The following is a 26838-nucleotide window of genomic DNA, read 5'->3' as shown; positions in this document are numbered from 1 at the left end:
ACATCTGAGATTTTTTGTAGTTAAGCATTTTATTGTTTTTCTTAACAGAAACAATCATCAGAAGATGTCTTCAACCAAACTACCCATAAAAAGAAAACTTGTTATATAAATTATCCTCTATTTTTATAATCAAAATACTGTATTGGTAAAAATAAATAACAATAAACAACATACATCATTTTCATATTTGCTATCAGACCACAAGGTATGTTTGTCCTTATAATTCATTATATTTGAAAAACAAATTGAAATACAACAGATATGCACAATTAGGCCAATGCTTAGGATTTCAGATTATACTTACCAAGATATAGAGAAACATGATTTTGCTCTAAAGAATAAATTGTTGAGGAGGCAAGGGCTTCCTAACATGCTCCTAGTGTCATAGAATGCTAAAGTATATATTTAATGTAACAGGCTACTACAGCATTTTGTATTTTCCAACTCTAACCATAAAGTCTGTTAAGTCAAAAACAGAAAAAAAAGTCCAAAAACCCCTAATCTTTCTTCCAGATACAACAGAAGAGTATTAATGCATTTTATATATATATTTTTTTTACTAAGAACACTTTTTAGGTTTTTTGGTATTTTACATTCAGTGTCCGTTGGCTCCTTCGGAGAGTATCCGTGAAGGCTCAGTAAATTTTGCCGTGAACAAGTAAAAAAGAGCTGGTGTGGGTACCAAAGCCAAAAGGGGTAAATCCTGCTCGAGTTTATCCACTCTGGAAATGGATATTATTCCATAGGCGTGAAGTAACCAGTGGCTGAAGAGAACAATAAGTCTTTTCTTTCTCACCAGAAGATCATAGCAGTTCTATATAATTTTGTAAAAGAAAAGACAAATACAAGTTATTGGACTGAATAAGCTAGATAATTTATTACGTTATAATTTAACATGTATTACTTATTGGGAAGATGGCAGAATAGGAAGATTCTAAGCTCTCCTCATCCCACGGATACAAGGAGATAACACACATCAATGCAACTCACTCTGAAAATGACCCAAAGACTGGCAGCAGAAGACCTTTCACAGTTAGTTGTAGAGAGGAAGCCACATCAAACAGGGTAAGAAGGGTGGAGTGACGGTTAGGAACCATGTGCTGAGAGAGACTAACCACAAGAAGCCCAAGGATCAGACCCTACACCAGCAGCCCTAGGCATGGGGGTCCAGCACTGCGCGGAGTCCCCCAGTGGGCCTTATTAAGAGGTTTTTGTTTTTGTTGTTTTACAATCAGGGGCCTTTAGCTCCAGGAGAGCCAGAAAATAACAGAGAAACTGAGTACTCCCAGCCATTAAAGAGCCATCATAATAGGTAAGTGATGAATCACTAAATTCTACTCCTGAAACCAGTATTACACTAGAGGTTAACTAACTAGAATTAAAAAAAAAAAAAAAAAAGAGCCAGCATAACAACCTAACAGAAATACAGCTAGAAGCAGCAGTTTGAAAAGCACCAGGGGTGTATGAGAAGGAGATTTACTAATTTCAGAACGTTCACTGTAGGGGCAGGGATCTTTAGGAAACTTATCCAAGAACAAAAGAGCTAGCACATTCCCCGACCTCGATACCCAGACACTTGCAGGAAGCAGCAGAACACTCTTCACCTAGCTTGCTACCACCACACCCAGCCCATGTTCTCTTGCAGATTCACTCAGCAGGTGTCCCTCCTGCCCCCACACACTCTGCACGCAACCCCAGGAGAGATGGCAGCATTCCAAAGTGCTCCTGCCCTTATAACCAAAAGTGCAGAGGAAGTACCCTGCTGATCAGTGCCATGGTAGCTGCAAGAGACAGATGGGAACAAGCATCTGGTGTGATTGCTAGGCCCACCGACCTACGAAAATCTCTCGGGGACAGGGAAGGGAGAGGTTAACCCTGGAGAGTGATTTAGCTGCAGCCCCAACACACAGAAGGGGGACAGGCATCTGGTCTGACTGCCAATCCTGCCCAACTAACTACAGGCCCTCGGGGGCCCCAGACTGACACTTTAACAGCTCAGGCCCCAAACCCTGCCTGGTATGCCCTGAGCAGATGAAGGAAGCTACTGCAGCTGACTGGACTGACACAGCCCCAACAGCAAGGCCCATATACCCCACAGAGGAGGTACCCTTGCAGTGCCTGGTTCTGGTGAATGGCAGCACTGTGCCACAGGACCCCTTCTTCATAAGGCCACTACTTTCCAGATCAGGAGATGTAGCTGACTTTTCTAATACAAAGGAAAAAAACAGAGTTAGACAAAATGAGGAGACCAAGGAATAATCCCCAAAGGAAAGATAAGCAACATGCCTGATAAAGTAATGGTCATAATTGAGCAGAGGATCTCAGTGAGACCTTCAATAAAGATATACAAAATATAAAACACAACCAGTTGGAAATGAAGAACTAATAACTGAAATGAAAATTACACTCGAGGAAATCAATAGAGAAGGGAGAAGAACAGATCAGTATCTGGAAGACTGGTGTAATGGAAAGCAGCCAACCTGAACAGCAAACAAAAAAAAAATGTACTAAAAAAGGAGAACAGGTTAAGTGACACCATCAAGCATAACAATAGTCACATAATAGGGATCCCAGAAGGAAAAGAAAGAAAAGGTGCAGAAAATTTATTTGAAGAAATAAAAGCTGAAACTTCCCTAATCTGGGGAAGAAAACAGACATCCAGATGCAGGGAGCACAGACAGCACCTAACAAAACCCAAGACACAATAATTAAAATGGCAAAAGTAGTGATAGAGATTGTATAAGCAGCAAGAGAAGAGAAAGCAATTACACATAAAGGAAACTCCTTAAGATCATATCAGGTGATTTTTCAGCAAAAATTCTGCAGGCCTGAAGGGAATGGCACAATATTTTCAAAATGGTTAAAGAAAAAAACCTGTAACCAAGAATACTCTATTCAGCAAGACTGTTATTGCAGCGCTGAAGGAGACAGGAGTTTTCCCAACCACTAAACCAGCCTTACAGGAGATGTTAAAGGGAATTCTAAGTGAAAAAACAAACAAACAAACAAAAAAACCTATAATAAGGAGTAAGAAAGCTATAAAAGGAAAAAATGTCACTGGTAAATGCAAACATGTAATAAAAGATTAACCACATATAAAACCATTATGGAGAGTAAAATGTAAAAACAGTAAAATCAATTATATCTATAAAAAGCAGTCAAGGGACTGACAAAAGGATGTAGAGTATGACGACATATATGTAAAACATGGCAGGAATGGAGGGTAAAAATTTAGTGCTTTTAGAATGGGTTCAAACGAAAGTGACCCACAACTTAATTTAGACTGCTATACATGTAAGAAGTTATAAATGAATGTAATAGTAACTATAAATCAAAAACCTATAAAATGCACACAAAAAGAAAGGAATCCAAGCATGACACTGAAGGCATCAAACCACAGGAAAGAGAAAAAAAAGGAGCAGAGAACTACAAAAATAACAGTGAAACAAGTAACAATGGCAATAAGTACATACCTATCAAAAATTACTTTGAGTATAAATGGACTGAATGCTACAATCCAAAGACATAGGGTACAGAATGGATAAAAAAACAAAAGCAAAATCCATCTAAGTGCTGCCTTTAACAGACTTTTCTTCAGACCTAAACACACATGTAAGATTGAAAGTGAAGGGACAGAAAAACACATCACGCAAACAGAAGTTAGAAGATAGTTGGGTTAGCAATACTTATATGGGACAAAATAGAATTTAAAACAAGGAGTGTACCAAGAGATAACTATATAATTATAAAGGGAACGATTCTACAAGAGGATAGAACAATTATAAATATCTATGCACCCCAAAAGGGAGCACCTAATACATAAAGCAACTATTAACAGATAGGAAGAAACTAACAGTAATAGAATAATTGTTGGGGACTTCAATATTCCACTTTCATCAATGGATACATTATTCAGACAAATCAAAAAGGACACAATGGCTATGAATGACATGAGACCAGATGGACCTAAATGATATATTCAAACATTCCATCCAAAAACAGTGGATTACACATTCTTTTCAAGTGTGCATGGGATCTTTTCCAAAATAAATCACGTGTTAGGCCACAAAAAAAGTCTCAACAAACTTAAAAAGATCAAAATCATATCATGCATCTTTTCCAATCACAAAGGGATGAAACTAGGAATCATAAGAAAAAGTCTAGAAAGAACACAAATACATGGAGGCTAACTAACATGTTACTAAACGATTAATGGGTCAACCAAGATACCAAAGAGGAAATAAATAAGTACATGAGACAAATGAAAACTACAATGGTTCAGTATCTTTCAGATGCAGAAAAAACTGTTCTAAGAGGAAAGATTATAGCAACAGAGGCCTACCTCAAGAAATAAACATCTCAAACAAAGAAACCTTACCGCTAAAGGACCTAGAGAAAGAACAAATCCCAAAGCGAGAAGGAAGAAAATAATAAAGATTAGAGCAGACGTAAATGAAATAGAGGCAAAAGGAAGGAAGGAAAAGAAAAGGAAAGAAAGAGAAAATTGAACAGATCAGTGAAACACGAGCTGGCTCTTTGATGATCAACAAAATTGATAAACCGTTAGCCAGACTCAGCAAGAAAAAAGGTCTCAAATAAAACCAGAAAAGGAGAAGAAATGACTGACACCACAGAAATAAAAAGGATGTTAAAGGAATATTATTATGAAAAATTACATGCCAATAAATTGGACAACTTTAAAGAAATGGATACATTCCTAGAAGCATATAATTTCTCAAAAGTGAATCAGGAGGAAATAGAAAACTTGAACAGACCAATTATTATTAATGGAATGGAATCAGTAATCGAAACGCTCCCAAGAAAATAAAGTCCAAGACCAGATGGCATGACAGGTGAATTTTATCAGACATTTAAAAAAGAATTAATACCCATTCTTCTCAATCTATTCCAAAAAATAGAAAAGGAAGGAAAGCTTCCAAATTTATTCTACAAGGCCAGCATTACCCTGGTAACAAAATCAGATAAGGACACCACAAAAAAAGGGGGAAACTACAGGCCAGTACCTCTGATGAACATAGATGCAAAAAGCCTAAACAAAATATTGGTAAACCAAATGGAACAATACACTAAAAAAATTATTCTCCACAATCAAGTGGGTTTTATTCCAGGTTGCAAGGGTGGTTCAGTATTGGCAAAATCAATATGATAATCACGTTAATGAGAGAAAGGATAAAAATCATAGCATCATTTAAACAGATGCAGAAAAAGCTTCTGACAAAGCACAACCATCTGTTTGTGATAAAAACCTCTCAACAAAGTAGGTCTAGAGGAAAGGAACCTCAACATAGTAAAGGCTGTATATAAAAACCTCACAGCTAATATCTTACTAAGTGGTGAAAAACCAAGGGCTCTTCCTCTAAGATCAGGAACAAGGAAAGGACGTTCACTCTCACCACTTCAACAGAATACTAGAAGTTTTAGCCACAGAAACAAGAAAAAACAACAAAACCAAAGACATTCAAATTAGTAAGGAAGAAGTAAAACTTCCACAATTTGCAGATTACATGATACTATATATAGAAAACTCTAAAGACTCCACCAAAAAACTACCAGAACTGATAAATGAATTCAATGAAGTCACAGGATACAAAATTAATGAACAGAAATCTGTTGAATTTCTATACACTAATAACAAAGTAGCAGAATGAGAAATTAAACAATCTTATTTACATTGTATGAGAATAATAAAACATCTAGGAATAAACTAAACCAAGGAAGCGAGAGGCACCTGGGTAGTTCAGTCTTTAAGTGTCTGCCCTTGGCTCAGGTCATGATCCCAGGGTACCAGGACCAAACCCTGCATTGGGCTCTCTGCTCGGCAGGGAGCCTGCTTCTCCCTCTCTCACTCCCCCTACTTAAGTTCCCTCTCACTGTCTCTCTGTCAAATAAATGAATAAAATCTTTAAAAAACAACAACAACAAAACAAACAAAAATACACCAAGGAAACGGAAGACCTGTACTCTGAAAATTATAAAACACTGATGAGAGAAACGGAAGGTGACACAAACAAATGGAAACTCCATGCTCATGAACTGGAAGACCCATGTTAAAATGTTTATACCACCCAAAGAAATCTACAGATGTAATGCAATTCCTATCGAAATAGCAACAACATTTTCTACAGAAGTAGAATAATCGTAAAATTTGTTTGGAACCACAAAAAAATCCTAAATGGCCAAAGCAATCTTGAGAAAGAAAAAGCTGGAGTTATGACAATCCCAGATTTCAAGACACACTACAAAGCTGCAGTAATCAAAGCAGGAAGGTACTGGCACAGAAAGAGACACATAGATCAACGGAACAGAATAGAAAGCCCTGAGATAAACGCATGCATATAGTAATAATCTAGGACAAGGGAGGGAGGCAAGAGTATACAAAGGGAAAAAGACAGTCTCTTCAATAAATGGCGCTATGAAAACTGTGCACCTACATGCAAAGGAATGAAGCCGGACCACTTTCTTACCCATACACAAAAATAAACTCAAAATAGATTAAAGGCCTAAATATGAGAACTGAAACCACAAAATTCCTAGAACAAAATAGGCAGTAATTTGACAATGGCTACCTAGGTCTCCTCAGGCAAGGGAAAAAGAAGCAAAAGCAAAGCATTGGGACTACACCAAAATAAAAAGCTGTTACATAGTGAAAGAAACCATCAACAAAACAAAAAGGCAATCTAATGAAGGGGAGAAGGTATTTGCAAGTTATATATTTGATAAGGGGTTAATATGGATGTATATTTTATATATATGTGTGTGTGTATGTGTATATATATATATAAAAATTAATACAGATATGCATATATCTGTATATCCTATAACTTCTACAACTCAACACCCAACACTCAACATCTGTATATCCTGTAACTTCTACAACTCAACTTAATTTGATCTGATTTAAAAAAATGGGCAGAGGACTTGGACAGTTTTCCCAAGAAAGACTTAGAGATGGCCAAAGACATAGGAAAAGATGGTCAACATCACTAATCACCAGGGAAATTCAAAATCAAAACTACAATGAGATATCACCTTAGACTTGTCAGAGTAGCTAAAATCAAGAACACAAGATACACACGTTGGCCAAGATGTGGAGAAAAAGGACCCTTGTGCACCGGGAATGCCAATTGGTGCAGTCATTGTGGAAAATAGTATGGAGGGTCCTCAAAAAATTAAAAATAGATTACCCAAATCCACTACTGGGTATTTACCCAAAGAAAATGAAAACACTAATCTGAAAAGATATGTGCACTTCATTATTTACATAGCCAAGATGATGGAAGCAACCCAAGTGTCCATAGACAGATGAATGGATAAAGGTGTGGTACACATAAACAATGGGATATTACTTAGCCATAAGAAAGGATGAGATCTTGCCATTTGCAACAATATGGAGAGACCTAGAAGGTATATTGCTAAGTGAAGTCTTTCAATCAGAGAAAGACAAATACCATATGATTTTACTCATAATGTAAAATTTAAGAAACAAAGGATAAAAAGGGGAAAAAAACAAAATTAAATAAGAAAGACTCAAATACAGAGAACAAACTGGTGATTACAAGAGGGGAGGTAGGTGAAAAAAGGGGGTTGAGTACACAAATCATGAGCATAGAGTAATGTACAGAATTGCTGATTATACTGTACACTTGAAACTAACATAACACTGATGTTAATACTTCAATAAAAATAAAATGTACTGTGTCCACACAATAATCTCAGAATCACACAATGTTTGACCTAAAAAGGACCCAAGAAATTATTCAGTCTAATCACTACACTTTACAGATGAGGAAACTGAGGCTTCCAACAGTCATAATAAACAATCAGGGACAGCACCAAAACAGGAGCCCATGTCTCTCAATTCTAGTCCACACCACCATTTAACCCTGGAAACACTACAGTTTCTTCTGAGAGATATGAACCAGAAGGGAACTCCACATGATGTGCCTTTTTCCTGCCCTGATCCACTGTAACTGAGTCTTATAGGCAGGAAGGAGGAGGTATATACACCCAACTTCCTCACTCTTAGTATTCTTGGAGTCTGCTGCCTGGATAATTAAAAAGGAGCACAAATGACATGTGAACAGCCTGATTTCCTTTAATCTTTGAACAGCTTCCTAATATGTAGAAATTGGAGGGAATAAGTGATTATAAAAGTAATATCTAAAGGAGCTAATAAACACACTAAAATGTAATTTGCGGAAGGTTACCAACTCTCTCTTATTAAATGACTCATTAACTCACCTAGAACTAGACTTTTCTTTTCCCTATTTCTGATTCATTACAAAGTGCTACTTGAAGTACATGAACATTTTATATAGGAGATTCCTAGAGCAGAGAGATCAGTTTCAAGCTAGTTTAGCTATCCATAGTAGTTATAGATAAACAAAAATTCGAAAACTTCATTTTATTGAAATATCCAATCATGTCTCCCTCAAAAATGAATCTGCTTATCTTCTTTAAAAATGTTATGTTGTTGATTAAGGATTACAAAGCAGAAATGGAGACAGAATACAAAAGAAAAGATGTAAATCACCATAAAAATATTCTGTCTAGCCTACTATTATTCTGGCTGAAAGTCATTCCCTCTCATTCTTTCACTAATGTAAAAGAAAAAAGAGTAACAGCAATGACTCCAAAGTAGATAACAACTTAATTCCCCTGGGTTGAACTTATTTACAAAAGAATTTTGAGAAATCACACACTTTACCAACAGTAGTACAGCACCTGAAGATTGTGCCAAGGCACTAGATTAGCAAGCAACACTTTTATTCCTTTCAAGTTAAAGGAATAAATCAAAGAGTTCTAACAGTGGCCTTCCACTGAAATACTAAAAAGAGGCAGAAGACGGAGATCACAAAACAGGAACAGGGTCAAAACTAATGTGACTATGACATTATTTCCAAATCACCAAAATATTAGAGTGCAAAAGTAAAAAACATCCATAATCAATAAAGTTGGGAAGAAAGTTGAGTACAAAATGTATATAATTACTGATGACTGTCAGTGTTGCCAATGTAAAATAAAGTGTAAAATTAGTTCTACACACAATAAAGCATTTCATGTTTCCTTCAAAACAGTATTAATAACTTTCAACATTTCAATAATTAAACATTTTCTATGTGTGTAAGTTATGTGATATGATTGTTTTTTCTCCAATATGCTGGATAGTTGAGTCTACCACTGCATGAATTTCCCAAGCAAATACAGTCCAATATACAACCTTGCATAAACTTAAAATGCTAACAGCTACTGAGTGCCATCAAATAGCCATTCCTAAATCAGCTGTACCATATCATATGTACTATTCTATTCAGTTGTTAAATTAAAAAACAATCAATCAAAAAAACCTTTAACAAAGGAAAAAAAGATTTCCTACCTCTATTTCAGAAGCTGACATGTACACAGCCAGAGTAACCAAAGATAATACTAATATAATGTATGGGAAGGCATAATCTGAAAAAAACAAACATTGGTATTATATTGAAAATTAAACAAATTTTCTGAATAAACCATCAAAAAAATTCAAACAGCATAATTCTCCTCATAGTGAAAACTTTCTCAACCAGTCCTATGAGAGACTTAAGTCCTAATGCCCTAAGGCAGGGGTCAGCAATCTTTCTGTAAAAGGCCAGATGTAAATATTTTTGGCCTTGTGGGCCACACAGTGACTGTCTCCATCACCCAAATCCCTGCTGCAGTGGGTACAGCCAGACAATCCAGAAATGAATGGGTGTGGCAATGTTCCAATAAAACTTTAGGGGTAATAAAATCCAAATTTCACATAATTTTCACGTTAAGAATTATTTTTCTTTTAATTTTAAAATTGTAAATTGTATTTTAAGTTGTAAATTGTAATTTTAAAAATGTAAAACTCCGTGGTCCAGCTTTGAAGACCCTACCTTGAGGCATCATTGAATGTAAAGAATTAACTTCTGTCTGTGCTTCTAGAACACTAGTATGTACTGAACTTGGGAGGACTGAGAAAGTAATTACTCAAATAATTTTGTTTTGTGGTCCAGATGGGGGACACTGGTTGAGAAGAGCTACACAGTTTTAATAACTCTTTAGAAAAGTTCAGTGTCAATAAACCTCAAAGGACAAACGGATCATTCAGTGTTCTTTATGTCAAAATTCTAGATATTTCTACTTCAAGCAAAACTTTTCCTTATAAAACACTATTTTTCTCTTAAAATGTTTTCAATTTATAGCACACTAAAACAAATGAACAAATTGAGAATAAAATCATGAATTATTTTTCATATAATTATTTTAAAACAAGTTCAATTTATGAAACCACTAATCATTCTACATCGCAGTGGAACCCATTTGGAAAAATTTCAAATGTTAATTCAGAAAGCAGAAGCCAGAAATTCTGACTTATCTATACAGGCCCAATTCCAACTTACTAAATAAATGAATGCCTTATTTGACATTTACCATCTTTTACTTCACAGACAGCGATTAGGTCCTCAACCAACCATTCAAAAACACCTCATTTAATTTATAAACAATATTGCTAATGCTACAAATTTAAGACTGAGTAGTAAAAAGCCATCTATGTTTAAAAAGAGGGAAAGGGAGTTTCTAACAAGGCCTAAACTTCGGGTAGTGGAGGGTGGTCTTGGGCTCAGGCATGGTTCTTACTCTAGGGTGTAAAATAATTTGAGATTTTGAGCAACTAGGCCCAAGGGTAAGGCCTGAGAATCTGCATTTTAGTTCCCCTTGTGGTTCTGATGCAGATCACACTTAAAAATTGGCTTCAATAATAATTCCAAGGAGGTAAAATTTGTCACAGACCTCTTCCTAATACCTCCAGGGTCCCTCTCCCTAGACCCAGGTATCTTAAGCTACCAGAAGCTGCTTGCTGCTCTACTTTGCTCAGACATCTCTATTTCCTTGTTATGAACAGAATGTTTGTGTGCCCCAAAATTCTCCTGCTGAAATCCTAAACTTGCGATGTGTTGGGATTTGGAGGTGGAGCCTTTGGGAAGTGATCAGGACATGAGGGCAGAGCCCTTGTGAATGAAAATAGTGTGTTTACATAAGAGAGCCCTCCACCCCCGACTTCTGCCACATGAGGACACTGTGGGGGCTCTTATCCAGACACCAAATCTGCTGGTGCCTTGCTCTTGGACTTCCCATTCTGCAGGACTGTGAAAAAAAAATTTCTGTTTTGCAAGCCACCTCATCTATGGTACTTTTATAGCAGTCTGAAGTGACTAAGATACCCCAACAAACCAAAATTATCTACTTTTTTTTCCAATATCATAAAATTACAAGTTGGTATGACATCCTCTGACTACTCTCAGCAGACTGCATACATTTAGATTTAGTGCAAATGAACACTAACTCCTTGATCCTCACAATGAATGTGTTTTGAACAGAGGCTTGTTAACAAAATGATCTGACGTTCTATGTGGGACAAAGCATTCTGCAATATCGGCAGCCACAGTAAATGAAGCAGTGGGGTCTGGCAGTCTCCTGGGTTAACTTCCCAAATCCTGACCCACTTTCCACAGCTTTTCCCCTCAAGAGGTTCTGCACAACAGCACCAGTTGTAGTCTAGGACCCAGGGTGGAGGCTGACAATTCCTAAATCCTTCCCCCCTAGACAGCTCTCCTAAGTGCCAGACTGGTATAAATAATTACCTGTACTTTAGTGAATATTCCATGAACAGCTAAAACCAGATTCACTTCTCATCAACCTATTTTATTTGCTTCTTCTAATAACTGCTTCTATTGCTCTATTCACCAGTTACTAAGTCAGAAAAAGTCAGAAAGCTACTCTATCATATTCCCCTATTCCCTCACCTGTGTATTTAATCAGTTACCTAGTTTAGTTAACTCTATCTTCAAAATACTCTCCATTTCCAGTGTTTCTCTACTTTAGGCCAGTCCGGCCTGGCTAGTTGCAATAACGTCTTACCTGATCCTCCAGGTCCTCCTCCCCCGCCAATCCATACTCCACACTGCTACCAAGTTCTCTATCCAAAATGCAAACCTACGTATATCACTCTGCTGTTTAAAATCCTTAAAGAGTAGGTCTCTATTCCCAAGAGCAAGAACAGCAACCTCAAACACCTCCAGAGGCCAGCCAAGCAGGTGAATAAGGGAAGTGGGCCAAATCTAAGAAAATAGGGAATGGTAGGAGCTAGAAGGAACCTATACATTTTCAAATATTATGTAGGTCAACTGAAACAATGTATCAGTAAACTAGAATATGAGGGATAATAGACCTCTGACTAGTCTCCAGTTTCCTCTTCCCTTGGCCTCACCTTCACAGTGCCATCCTCCTCCAGAACCAAATTCATTACCATGCTATATTATAATGCCAATCTTGCCTAGTTCCTTTAGGCCAGAAGCCTTGTCCTCTGTAACCGGTAGGGTTCATATAAAAGATGGCATCTAACAGCCCTGCAATATTCAATGTCACATATTCAAGTAAGTACTATACTACATTCTCTCCGCTACTTATAGCTTTCCTACTAGTATGTCAGTCCTTTAACACCAACTTTTTCTTATTCTTCTTTTGAGTCACAATTCAGCCTACATAGTTACTGAATAAATGAATAGCTATATTAAAATAGGATTCTTTTATTGTACCTAAAAAGCTTTGATAAAGGAACTCAAAAACTGAAGACATAAAACAAACAACAAACCTGAAGACATAACTTATATGTTAGTATATAGTATCAAATAGTAGTTTCTATATATTATATGTAAAAACAAGTTCTTATTTTTTAATTTATACTCAGGTTTTAAAAATATTCCTACTTAGGTTCAAAGCTTCAGATTCAAAGTATTCTTTAAATAGAAATCAGCTTTGATTAGTCTGAGAACATTCCAAGAAGCCCATTTTTTACGTTTTTTATAAGACTGATTATGTTTTAGCAAAAATATGTATTTTCAAGAAAAAGATCCAAAATTATACTTAGGGAAAATAGTTTATCACACATAAAAATAAAATATATTTCATTGACTTTCATCAAACTTACATAAAAGGCCTCCGCCAACTGCCTGAAGCACAGTTAAAATTGGGAAGAAGTACAGTGCAGCATAAATACTTTTAAATCGATCAGACTTTCCTAACCCACAGGCAATCTTCTTTACCAGAAGTGGTCGGAGCAGCATCATCAATACCAAGCAGAATGCATAATAGATAAATACAATGGTGTATCTGTAAAATAGAACAAGGAATCATAACACAGAGAATAAGTTTTAAAATACCTACTGATCAATTTAAAATCAAAGATGCTAAAAAAGATTTTAAAAGTATATTAAGTCAACCTATTAATTCATAAGGTTTCAGTATTGTAAACATTTTTATAGTAAGTTTCTAATAATAGCAATTTACATGCTTTTCCATGTTTCATCTAATCAAGTTCCCCTCAAAACTACAATTAGGGTAAGGTATCCTGGCATTTCTCAATTTGTAAGGAACTAGGCTATATATATGCCAATGGAGAAAATAACCTCCATTAGTCAATGTAATAGTGTTCCAATGATAATTTTATGCCATCACTTTTTGTTGACTCACGAAAGAAAAAAATTTCTATAACTTTTGGTAGTCCTATAGCCTTTTTTTTTAAAGTTTTTTTTTTTTTTTTTAATAATCTCTATGCCCAACCTGGGACTTGAACTCACAACCCTGTAATCAAGAGTTGCATGCTCTTCTGACTGAGCCAGCCAGGTACCCTGGGTAGTTCTGCTGCTTTTTGAAAAGTTTAGCCCCAGTAAACAATATGTAAAGTAAATATGAATAAACCCAGTGTTGATACCATAAAATCTTCTCTTAATTTTCAAAAACCACTGTTGTGTATAATTAATAAAAAAAGGCAGACAGGCCACTGCACTGTGACTACTGGAAAAGTTGCTGAGAAAAAAAAAACCTACTTAATTCAAAGATGGTGAAACATATCCTGATCAATGAAGTTGTGTAAGGATGTGGTCGCAGAATGAGGACGGAGAGCACCTATTTGCCATCTCTGTTCTAAGTATTTGTTGACTTCCCTACTATATGCTTTATAGATAGTATAAAAAACATTTATATATGTGACCAGCAAGTGAGTCTGATTTTTTTTAAATAAAATGGTTATATACGATATCTGATTCCCTTTTTAAGCTCTCTAAATAGGACCAGGTTAAGTCCTGCAGTCCCCTGGATAGTATATGAGAAGAGAATAATCAAAGCTGAGAGTTATAGCTCTGACACCAACCAAGAACACATTATCAGTCATTTATATATAGTCTTACATGTAAATTATATGTATATACAGGGACAGATGGCATATATACAGGAAATAAATAATTTACAGGGCTTAATGGTAGGCAGGTGGAAAGATGTTCATACCTCTGTATCTGGAACTTTTTTTTTTTTTTAAGATTTTATTTATTTATTTGTCAGGGAGAGAGAGAGGAGCGAGAGTGAGCACAAGCAGACAGAGTGGTAGGCAGAGGGAGAAGCAGGCTCCTGGCTGAGCAAGGAGCCCGATGCGGGACTAGATCCCAGGACGCTGGGATCATGACCTGAGCCGAAGGCAGCCGCTTAACCAGCTGAGCCACCCAGGCGTCCCTGGAACTTTTTAAAAAAATTACCCTTTTACATATGTGAATGTGTTTTTCACACTTAGTATGCTTAAGAAACTGCACAAAGAGGACTATTTTCTTGAGCATATTATGTAATGGTAACTTGCTATATAAAATGTCAACACCAGACTCTTTATTACAAGAAAAACACATCAAAATGAACACGAGGAGAAATTCTAAAAACGAAGTAGTCTAGGACAGTATTATACAGAATCTTATGAATTTGGTATTTTTTTTTAAAGATTTATTTATTTGGCAGATAGATAGCACAAGTAGGCAGAGCGGCAGGCAGAGGGATTTGGAGAAGCAGACCCCCTGCTGAGCAGGGAGTCCCGATGCAGAGCTTGATCCCAGGACCCTGAGCTGAAGGCAGCTGCTTGATTGACAAAGCCACCCGGTGCCCCAAATTTGGTATTTTTAAGACAAAACATTCTCATGGAAATTATAAACATTAGTTGTGGAAAAAAACAGAAACAAAACCAAAAAAACCACTAACCTAAGCACCCTAATTACAATGCCAGCTACTACTTTATTAAGTGCTTCCTGTATGTAAGCACTGCACATAGTATCTGATATGTGCAGACTTAATACTCACAATCATGTTATAAGGTACCATTATTCCCAATGGGAATAATGGAGGTTATGAGAGGCTCTTAACACAATTATGTTACCACAGCAGCTCAGGATTCAAACTCAAGCTTATTTTTAGTCCTAAAACCCATACTCTTTCCTCTGTGTCAGATATTGCCTTATAAACCCCTTTTAAAGAAACAAATGCCGCTTATTTTAGAAATGCTTATATACCCTTCAATACCAACATAAAAACATGTTCATAAAAACATGCATTATACCAAAATGTATTTCTATTCCCATCGATTAGACTGTGTATCCTTCAAGAGCAGAAAATCATCTCTGCATATCTCCCAGTTCCTGGAAGCCATTCTTCAATACTCAACCTATTGAAATGAATAAAATCTATAGTTGTCATTTTCTAAGTGATCTTCGGTCTGTGAAAATACTTACAGTGGGTAAACGGCTTCATGTGTGCAGTGCACCGTGGTGATGTAGTCGGGACTCGGGTTGTAAAGCATAGTGTACCAATCGGAGAGCATCAAGACTCGGCAGGAGCGGATGTAAAGGACACCGACCGGGTCGCTCACAAGTAAGGTGGTAAGAGCTGCCATGGTGCATTCGAATAGCGCAGTGACATGCTGGAAAAGTGCGCTGGAACTAGGAAAGCAAAAGCAGCACAATTACCAGAAATTTTTCAGGATTTCAATGGATTTTAAGAAAACCTGTATGTTTCAAAATACAGGTTCTAAAAGGATCTTTTAACTGATAAATCCTGAAGCTAAAATATCTTCTAAATAGGTTAAGAAACGCCAAACATAAAAACCACTTGAGAAGAGTTTAACCGTCTATATTAAAAAGGGATACGCATCCCAGATACACGGTGCCAGTACTATCTAAATGTACAGAAGAGCATAAAGTATCTTTAGTGCCCTGCCAAACTGTTAAGAATGTCTTAGTATCTATGCATTTTAAATGATCTTAAATATCAAAAGCACATTAAAGATTAAATGTAATATATATTAGTTATAAAGTGTAGTAATATAGTAAACACTATAAGCTCATCATCTAACCTAGTAACTAGAACATTAACCTACATTTACCTCTTTTCTTTCCTCATTCTCCACTCCTGGCTCTCCCCAAAGAGGTAACCATTATACTAAATTGTCTTTATCACTTTTTCTGAAGTTTTTATTCCAATTAGATTATGTTTCATAATCTGTCTAGTTTTGCTTATTTTTTTAAAGATTAATTTATTTGAAAGAGAGGGTGGGGGAGGCAAAAAGAATCTCAAGCAGACTCCCTGCTAAGCACGGACACAGGTTGAGCCTGACACAGGGCTCGACCTCATGACCCTGAGATCATGGCCTGAGCCGAAACCAAGAATTGGACGCTTAACAAACTGAGCTCCCCAGGCACCCCAAGTTTTGGCTATTTTTAAGCACTATTAAAGTGATATTTGTCTTGAGATTTTTTTTTTTCATTCGAAATTACATTTCCAAGATTCATCCATGGCATTGCTTTAGCTAAAGTTCATTTTCACTGCTATATAATATTCTACTGCATGCCCATTCCATCATTTATCCACATTTACTTTTTTAAGTATGTTGTCAATGCCTTCCTCTCGTTTTATAAGTTGAATTTTCACTCTCTTGTGATATTTATAAACAGATGTTCTCAATTTTAATAGAATTTATTTTATCAATTTTTAAATTTCTGGTTAGCATTTTAATATTCTGAAAAATCCTTATTCCAAGAAAAATATTAACCTACATTTTCTTCTAGGTTTAAAGGTTTTGCTTTTCACATTTAAGTCTTTCACTCACCTAGAATAGATTTCTGTGTATAATCTAAGGTAGGGTGTGACTAGATTTTCCCACTTGGGTAACCCAACTGTCCCAGCAGCAGCACATTACCGAGGAGTTTACTGTCCCTCCTAACCTCCCACCCCCCCCAAACCACCATGCCACTTCTACCATACAAGTTTCAGAGATTACTGGTCTGTTTTTGGGTTCTGTATTTTGTTCCTGGGGTCCAATTTTATCCCTCAGACAAAAGAATATGACAATCATTCTTGATATTACATACATTCTTCTACTTCTTCAGTGGTCTTGGCCATTCTTGGGCCTTTGGACTTCCATATAGATTTTAGAGTTAGCTTGTCATGTTCCACAATATGAATCCAATGTAGCTTAGCTACCTCGGTCTTAGCTTTCTCTCAATACCATGGTACTATAAATGAAATATAGGAAGATAAAAGATCCTGTATATTTATCTTACAGCCAGCCTCTTTACTAAGCTTTCTTACCATTTTTATTATCTAGTCTACAGATGTTTTTGAGTTTTCTATCTGAACAATGTTTATCTATCACTGCATAGCAAACCAAAATTTAGTGGTTTGACAACCACCATTCATTATTTCTCACTAATCTGTGATCTGACTGGGCTCACCTGGGCAGTCCTATCTGTTCCACATGATACCAATCTGGGATGTACTCATCTAGAGGCTTGACTTGGCTGGAGTGTTCAAAACAGGCTGTATGGCTGGAGTAGATGCCAGCTGTCAGCTGTCAGCACAAAGAGGGCTGCTGACCAGAGCACCATGTGGTGTCTCATTTTTGGTGGTCTGCAGGTAATTACGTGAACAGGTATGAGTTTCTTATTTCTTCTGCTTAGAATGTGTTTTGCTTCCCCAGGAGCAATTTTGTGAATCTGTTTTTCACTATGTCTGTAAAATCCAAAGCTAACATGTCTTTAAATATTGACTCTCCTTCATTTTCTCTATTTTTTTTCTGAAGACTCTGATTAAAAACTATGTACAAAGAGTTAATAAAACTTTTCCTCTGCACAGGAGACTCTGACTTTCAGTTAACTAGCTCAGTTCCTCTGGAAGCCTGATAAGGGTAACATGTCAACTTTATTGCCAGGTAACACTGTTTAGGAGACGAACAACTCCTTGATTGGTAGACTGTACCGGGACTGGGGAGAACTATAAATAAGCAATAAATATCTGATGGGACACCATGGTCTGGCCTTCTTGAGTTCAGCAATTCTTGTAAATTGGCATGTTCCCTGCAGGGCTCTGGAAGCTATACTTATGGAGAGGTTTCAGAAAGAATGGCTCCTTTAGGGCACAAGACCTTAAACCTGGACTCCCACACCCACTCAGTGTGGACTTTATCTTCCTCCAGCTGAACTCAACTGCTTCAAAAGCTGACGCTGCCCTGTAGGCAAGCTGTGTTCGTTCTGGGCAAGACTGGTTCTTGGTATGACCTAGGGTTGTCTACCTCTGGTAGTCTGAATGTTTAACTGAACCTAGGTGGATTCCCACAGGGATTATAGACACACACTACAGCTTCTCATTCTATGCTCCATTTCCCTTAATATATTTCAAATTTTCTATCTCCTTTTCTCTCAGCATTGCATTATTTTTTAAATTTTGTTTTTTTTCCAGTGTTCCAAAATTCATTGTTTGTGCACCACACCCAGTGCTCCATGCAATATGTATCCTCCATAATACCCACCACCAGGCTCACCCAACTCCCACCCCACCAAAACCCTCAGTTGTCTCAGGCCACAGTCTCTCATGGTTCATCCCCCTCTCCGATTTCCCCCAACTCACTTCTCCTCTCCATCTCCCAATGTCCACAGATACATGTATTTCCCAATTCACTAATTCTATCTTCAACTGTTCAATCTGCTGATTGACCTACCATTTTTAAAATTTCATTTCTAGAAGTTCCTTTTGTTTTTTAAACCAACCTGTTTGTTCATTCCCAATAACCTCTTGTTGACTCTTGGAGGTCGTTGGGTCTATTTCTTTAAGCACTACAAGGTAGCCTACAGTCCATTATCTGCAGTCCTTTAGAAGCACACCTATACTCTCTGTTAAGTTTACCCACTCTCAGTCACAGTGCTGATTTTATTTGGTTATCACGGAGTATGAGGTCATTCACAGATATTAATGAATAAGAGTCTTAGGGCCTAAACTAAGGATACGGGAAGCCTTCCAGCAAAGAGGATCTGTGCTTTCGCTGGCAGTCGTGCCCACCACTAGCTTGGGCTCCAGCCTCTTGAGAGTGTAGGCTTCACAACGGCTGCCTCAGATTCAGGACCTGCTGTGGTCAGCAATAAACCACAGGCAATGCTCCCATTCCTACTGTGCTTTGTCACTCTGGCCCCAGCTTAAAGTTGGCTTGTGTTCTCTTTTCTTTTTTTTTTTTTTTTTTGTTTTTAACGATTTTATTTACTTTTTTGACAGACAGAGATCACAAGCAGGCAGAGAGGCAGGGAGAAGAGAGAAGGGGGGAAGAGGCAGAGGGAGAGGGGGGAAGCAGGATCCCCACAGAGCAGAGAGCCCAATGTGGGGCTCGATCCTAGGACCCTGGGATCACGACCCGAGCCGAGGCAGAGGCTTAACCCACTGAGCCACCCAGGGGTCCTTGGCTTGTGTTTTCTAAAAATGGATTCTTGGAGATCTCCCCTGCCTCCAGTGAAACCAGCAAGGTCTTTAAACAGTGTGTCTTTTCCAAACTTCAGTTATTTCCCACAGGAGGGTCGCTTGGAGCTCCTAACGAGCCCATATCGCAGGAAGAACTCCTGCATGATTTTACAGAGATGGAAAGAGTGCATACATAAACAAACATAATTTCACATAATATAATCTAGTATTTTGCTTCATTGTAGAATTCATATTTTTAGAAGCAACATCCCAACCTCATCATTTCTTGCTCTCATTGTGCCCCTTTCAAACTGTCTGCAGTCAACCACACGATCTTTACAGAACAAAATTGGGCTTCTAAAACTCCCCTTAGTAGGCTACTCGTTGAGTTCCATCTGTCTTTCAGGAAAAATACCCCTTACCAGCATTGTTTGCCACCCCTCCCAGCCACGCTACTTTCCTTTTCTCCTCACACGTCCACACACGTGGGCATCCTTCACTCACCCATCTGGCAAGCTGTGCATCCTTCAAGATCAGCTCTGGAAGTTATCCCCAGGTCTTAGGAATACTTCCTAAGATTCCTGTAGCCTTAACTCTCTACCCTGGTCTCATTTAGTCCCCATCTCTCATAGGACCTCAGTTGTCACCTCTTCATTATACTGTGTGCTTTTTTGCCTCCATACTTTGGCACATCTTCTTCTTACTGATAGACTTTTTCCTCAATTTCTATCAAAATCTACTCATTTTGCAAAGTCCAGCTTAAAGTCAGTTTTTTTCTGTGACCCTGCCCTACTCTGAGAAGGAAAAATTAACTTCTTTCTTCTTCATGCCAGCCTTAAAACTCTCCATAAACCTCTATTACAGAACCTCACAAACACTATGATGGCTTGTCTTTCTCATCCACCGGACTGAGAGCAGCCACATTTCAGTCCTCTCTGAATCTTGCAATGCAGCACAGCATTTGGCACACTGCAAACATCCCTAGTGACCGCTCAATACATTCTAAAAGTTATAAATTATATAAAAACAAGTCACATAAGCAGCACAGCTTCTGACCATACTGCATAAAAATATGTAATTCTGCTTATCTTTGCCCTGGTCCTAAAGAAAAACAAATTTAATACTACACTCTGGGGAAAGCAAGAGTACGAGAAAGGAAAGTTTTGATGAGAGTCTGGCCAATGGGTGACTTCACTCCTAAGAGGGCAAAAATTGGTTCTTGGGGATAAAATAATCTTACATTTGTTATATATAGCACATAGGTGCATACATGACATAGACAGTGATGATATAAAAATTTCATAGGCGTAGGTGAAATTAGGAAAAAAGTATCTGAAAAGGCTCCTTATTTAAGGAAGTGACAATGAATAAAAGGTTGAGAAACACTGGGCTAGTCTCCGACAGCTAGGCCTCTACTTCCTTGATCGTAAGGGCAACATCTCTGGAAAATGCAAGAGATGGCTCTGGTGTCCTTTGCTGTCAATTTCCTAGGCAAAGCATACCTAAGTTATGCAAACTCCTTCTTTTTAAACATACCTGCTTTCCTGCCTGAGAACTAATCACTCCTCTGTTCTACCCTCAAACCCAACCCCACACTCTGCTCCAAGACTCTCCCTCAAAACATAACTGATGTTTTAATTCAAATGCATTTGGTGAGGTGCATCTCTCTAACCCCATCTCTTCCCTGCTTATGGCTGAGATGTTCCAACCAACTAGCTGAGCAATTACTCCACTTCAGCTTTCAGTTTATCACGTCTCCTTTCTTGCCCTCATCTCTCATCATTCTAGACAGAAATTAAAAGCAAGATGAGAGGTACTTTTTTAAAAACCTTTTTTACGGATCCATCTGAAAAAGAACCAATACTTTTCCAATATAAATAATCAGTGTGGATTTATTAGGTGGGATCCAGAAAACTACTAATTCTAATTCTGTCTGCCCATCCTTCCCATTCACACTACTGGAGTCTGGTCATCCCTACTGCTTGCAAAGAGCCTTCTAATATACCTCGCCTCTCATCTACTCTCTATAGAAGTTACCTTCCTAAAATATACAGCCAGTGATGTGTAAACCAAAATCTTCACCAATAAATCATCCACGCAGCAGATACTAAATGAGCATCTGTTACGTGCCAGCAGCTGTGCTGGTCTCTGGAAATTCCATGGAGAACAGAGATGGCCACTGCCCTCAAGGACTTCCAGTTGGGAGACAGGAGGAAACAAACATAATTATACATTATGTTGACTACTAAATACAAAACAAAAACAATAAAATGAATACTATTAAAAAAAAAGAAATAAGGGGGGCAGACCTACTTTAAATTGGGTCTGGGAGGGTCTCTACAACTAGGAGTAATTTATACTGAAATCTGAAAGAAAAGGCAGCTAGGTAAAAAGCTGCAGTCAAGAGGGAGAAGAGAGCATCTGAGGCAGAGAAGAGCTGGCGAAAGGGAAAGATCCTGAGAAGCTGGAGGAACTAAAGGCCGGTAGGGCTTGAACGTACTAATTTGGCTGCTCATTCCCAGTATAAACTTCACATCCTCACCAAAGAACCTTCCCATTCTGGGGGTGCCTGGGAGGCTCAGTCGGTTAGGCGACTGACTCAGTGTCAGCTCAGGTCATGCTCAGGGTCCTAGAACAGAGCCCCACACAAAGCTCCATGCTCAGTGCAGAGTCCGCTTGTCCCTGTCCCTCTGCTCCTCCCCCTGCTTGCACGAGTACACAGTCTTTCTCACAGACAGACAAACATACCTTCACATTCTGGCCTCAACCTGTTTTTCCCACTCTCCTAGTTATTACCTTTGATGTGCAATCCACACTCTGACCACCCCAACTACTTCCAGTCCCACCTGCAGCACAGCACACATTTCACACCGCCATGCCACTGTCCGTGCTATTTCCTCTGCCTAAAATGTTTTTTTTGAAGTCTTTCAGATCACACCAGGCACAATTCATCTCTTCCATTCTTTGTGATTCCAGAGCATTTTGGTCATAACGCTTTTTTTTTTTTTTTTAAAGATGTATCTATTTACGGAAGAGAGAGAAAGGGAGGCTAAGTGCATGCAAGCTGAGGGGGTGCTAAGAGAGAGAATCTCAAGCAGACCCCCCCCCAACCCCGAGCACAGAGCCTACACAGGGCTGGATCCCATGACCTGAGATCATGACCTGAGCCAAAACCAAGAGGTGGACATCTAACCCACTGGGCCACCCAGGCATCCCTCATAACACGTTTATACTTTTTTTTGTTTATACACTTTTAAAATTGATTTATAATTAGTTGCATATGCATTTGTCTTCTCTACAAAATTAGAGAAGTTTATTATTATAAACCACATCAGTTTTTTCTGTACCTCCTCCCCAATCATCTAACCGTAAAACATAGGGCTCAATAAATGCTTGTTGATTTTAACGTTTTAGCATCAGTATTCATAATTAGGTTGCAGCTATATTATCTTAATATTATACTAGATTACTAGTATTAAATTAAATCACAAAGCATTTGTTCTCCAACAATAGTTTTGTAATCATAACCAATTCTTTATAAAGAACCCATAGAGATTGTAATTGAGAAATGAAAAAAAAAATTCCTTCCTTATCATTTAGAGTAAAACAAAGGATATTTCCCTTTATAATTACTAAGACATGCCCTATCCTTAAGTTTTCTTGCCACAGTCAAACGTCATCAGAATATAAAGCAAAAACAGGTTCACCACAATTATTTAATAAGGTCTTCTAAATGATCATCATTCCAACATCAGTCCGTCCAGATACATTCATAGAAAGTACTAACCTCTTTTTCCCTGAGTACCATTCGATGAAGAACCAATGTAAAACAAGGGGAAGCATAGCCATAAATCCAAGATACAGCCAATCATAAAGTTCTGGAGACTCTGTGCATGGCTGACAGTATTTCTGTGCATTTGTTCTCTGTCCTCTTGGACACACCTATAACATAAGAACAATATTTTTTGTACAGATACTATTTTAGGGATTTATCTTAATATCCCAAAGTCATTCTATAAAGACATCCCATTTCAGTTTAAACATGTATACATGTGCATCTTTTAGAAATAAAAAAGAAAGTGCATATGTAAAATATATCTACATTGTATTTGATATATCTGTATAACACTCTTTTAAAAGATTCCTTTTACTAAGTTACTAAAACAGTCGACTAACATTAAATGACAATCTTAGTTAATAACGCTACATAAAAATAATTACAGATAAAAATTCTGGAGTTTTAATGTTAACTTACTGCCCAAGTCACTGCACTATAGCATTAATATGTATTAGAAATTACTATAAAATTATAAAATGTTTTAAAAAAAGTTAATTGAGACTGCAAGAAAGATGTATTACAATTAATAAGACAACACAAATAAGAATTTTATTAATGTGCCATAGTTTTATAAATTGAGTATAATGAAGAAAAAAGATATTCTACAAGTGAAAATATTTCAAAAACAAAAAGATTTTAGCAACAAAACATCAAAATGTTAAGTAAGACTTACCCCACATTCTCCATATATTTCAGTTGAACCATTTTTAAATAATAGGGTCTTTCCACAGTAAAGTCCAAGGCATGCTGGTTGAATATCGACAGCTTTTTAAAAACAAATGCCAGTAAAGTAACATCTTTTGTGATTATAAAATAATGTAATAACAGTTGAAGCACCTGGCAGAAATATCTCAACACAGTTGTTAAAAATGATACAGATTAACAAAAGTCTTGATGCACTTACTTTTAAAATCTAAAATTCCCCTTTTACACCTTGTCACTGCAGAAAGTTATACTGAAACCTTGTTCTTAATGCTATTGCTTCTGGTTAAGAGCCATCAACCAGCAGAGTGGGATCTATCCCCAGAATTCAAAGCTTAACCTGGTATGTCTCCAGTGGCTCCAGCAGCTAGTCCCCCTTGATTAGATGGACTAGACTTTTGCAGTTCCACTTTTTAATTAAAAGCTAACAGAGGATCACCACCCCTTATTTTTGCCCAGTCAGAGCATGCACACATACACACATACACAAAGACACACACAATATCACCTTCGTTCTTAATAGAACACATTTTAATACCAGAAAAGCAGAAAAGACATAATTTCAAAATAAAGGTCAGGCCTTTAAAGTAAATAAATTCACCTTAAGAAAAAGCTTACAACATTGTCCTAACTTTGGTCATGTTTGCTGAGGACAGGTGAAAATTTCATCAAGGTTGTCACTGGGCCTCTGATCAGTATCAGGGATACTGATATCTACCTTAGAATCAAGAATCAACCCCCTGCTTTCAAGGCTTGGACAAAATAAAAAGCAGCTTTTCTTCACAAAAAAATACCTCAGGGCCTACAGATTGTCTTTGGCTTCACCAATAAAAAGCTATTAAGCATGTTTTGTTTTTTCTTCATCGGAGACATCTGATTTCCTTCGTTCACTGATTCATTGATTCAATAAACGTGCATTAAGTATCAGACTCCCTGGCTATGAACTTCTTAAAGAGCCACCGAGCAACATAACAAGAGTCCCTGCCCTCAAAGAACCTACAGCTTAGAGAAGAATAAATCTGAAACAACTATGGTCAAATGTGAATTAATCTGGAAAATTGTGCATTTTATGACTACTGTAGGGACCAAGGGCAGGCTCCCAAAATGAGCCATTCTGGAATACTGATTATTTTAAATAAAAGTTACTTAAGAAACAACAGGACATGTGAAGGACATTCACACTTCTTCTGTCTCCCTGAAAGCAGTATAAAGATATCCTTATTAACACTGATAATGACTTTAAGGTCAAAAAAGCTGCAGAAATAAACCTTGTTACTTTTTTGCCAGTCTACTACCTTAGCCCAAACACTTGTTTTCCTTTTCCGGTAAATTCCTCACAAATTTATTGCCTCTTTGTTGATAATGTATAAAGAACTGCCTGCCTTGGTCATTTCTTTAGGTCTCAAGTTTCATAACTAGGCCTCCATGAACACATAAAACTTTTTTTTTTTCTGTTCATCTGTCTCATGTAAACTTAATTTTTAGTCCAGCTGGAAGATCCTGAAGGTAGAGAAGACTTTTTCCTTCCTTTCACTATTGAATAATTTCCCAAATTCTTCATGAATTCACAATAGAGACTGCTTGGTCCACAAAGCCCTTTCTCCTTTCAAATTCAAGTGGACTTTTGATTTCTTTCTCCCTGTACTGCTGAGAAACAATAGAAAGAGCACAAACTAAAATGTTTCAAGTTTAATATTTTTACTTTTTACTTTTTTACTTTTGCCAAATTCCTGATTTTTGTTAAATCCCTGGGCTTCTTTACCTTATTTGGCATTTAATTCTTAATCAATTGTAATCACTCTGCCCTAAACTACTAAGACAAAAATGAACGGTTTCAGAGTTTTTGAGAAGAACTGGAGGCTTCTTCCACATGTGTTTTGCATCTAGTAGGTGTTTAGTAAATACGTCTGAATGTGAATAATCTGAAATTCTCAAAACCCAAGGCCTGAAAACAACCATGATAAACTGAAATCAGCTCATCATGGACCAACCAAAACTACGGCTCCCGGTGTCCGTTTGATATCCCCTTCCCCTTCCCCTTCACTGGAGGGTGGCTAAAATATTATGACTTTCTTTTTTCTTTTTTCCAACGGTCTTGTCCCTTTATGAAGCGCCCTATAACTTAACGCCTGATGCTCAAGCGGGCGACTTCAGCAGCGAAGAGCTTCCTCTGCCCTCACTGGCTGTCGGCCTTACTAACGCCCGCGCTTTAAATTCTGAAGTCGACCCTCACGAATGCTAAACAAAGGGACTAAAAGGGACCCAAGCGACCTCTCGCACTCGACCAAGGCCTGGCCTTTTGCCCTGGCACACACAGCCCGTTCCCCTCTACAGCGTGCCTCCTCCGCAGCCCGAGAGGGGCCGAGGCGACCCGGACCCCCAGGACGAGTCCAGAGACCGGGCGAGGCTGTGCGAGCAAGGGGCAAGGATGCGCCGCTATCCGCAGGCCGCCCGCCCGGGCAGAGCCCAAAGCCGCCGGCGTGGGGAAGAGACGGGGACTAAGACAAACGCTTCCCGACCCTTCCGGGACCACTCACCCATTGGCCGCTCGCAGGTCTCCCCGAAGGAGCTCCGGGATCAGCCGCCACGGTAGCAGCGCCCGGACATCCGGCCCACAGCAGCCTCGGCGGCTCCGCCTCCTGGTAACCCGGGCGACCACCCCGAAGCCCCGCCCCCTCGCC

General features: G+C 38.0%; 2 protein-coding genes across 3 annotated transcripts in view; one reads left to right on the top strand and one right to left on the bottom strand.

Moving 5' to 3' along the window:
- CCDC175 (coiled-coil domain containing 175) overlaps positions 1-15603 on the top strand; it is an 84687-nt gene extending 69084 nt beyond the window's left edge. The window contains exons 21-23 of the mRNA XM_045070086.1: positions 49-205; positions 1236-1312; positions 15487-15603. The gene's annotated coding sequence lies outside the window, so the exon portion shown is untranslated. The remainder of the gene's footprint in view (positions 1-48; positions 206-1235; positions 1313-15486) is intronic.
- LOC101686022 (JNK1/MAPK8 associated membrane protein) lies at positions 11-26809 on the bottom strand. 2 transcript variants are annotated; one of them, XM_004738866.3, is made up of 7 exons: positions 26695-26809; positions 24129-24220; positions 23405-23559; positions 15630-15836; positions 13016-13197; positions 9398-9474; positions 11-814 (listed from the first exon to the last, which is right to left on the bottom strand). In XM_004738866.3, exons 1-7 carry the CDS (start codon positions 26696-26698, stop codon positions 596-598), a joined length of 936 nt encoding a protein of 311 aa, XP_004738923.1. In that variant the 5' UTR covers positions 26699-26809; the 3' UTR covers positions 11-595. The 2 variants fall into 2 exon arrangements, with proteins under 2 accessions (XP_004738923.1, XP_004738924.1); XM_004738867.3 differs by having other exon boundaries at positions 24129-24202; positions 26695-26788.
- Between the last annotated feature and the right edge of the window lie 29 nt (positions 26810-26838).

The sequence above is a fragment of the Mustela putorius genome, unplaced genomic scaffold, assembly GCF_011764305.1.
Source record: "Mustela putorius furo isolate JIRA1106 unplaced genomic scaffold, ASM1176430v1.1 tig00000129_pilon_pilon_pilon, whole genome shotgun sequence".
In the NCBI taxonomy this organism is placed as follows: Eukaryota; Metazoa; Chordata; class Mammalia; order Carnivora; family Mustelidae; genus Mustela; species Mustela putorius.
Note: the sequence above shows the minus strand (reverse complement) of the source record. Positions and strands in the feature narration are given on the sequence as shown.

Coding starts and splice junctions, on each gene's coding strand:
- LOC101686022 (XM_004738866.3), bottom strand. Junction 13,198..15,629: donor CATGAAGCCGTTTACCCACT/GTAAGTATTTTC, acceptor TCTATTTTACAG/ATACACCATTGTATTTATCT. Junction 815..9,397: donor TGTCAGCTTCTGAAATAGAG/GTAGGAAATCTT, acceptor AAAATTATATAG/AACTGCTATGATCTTCTGGT.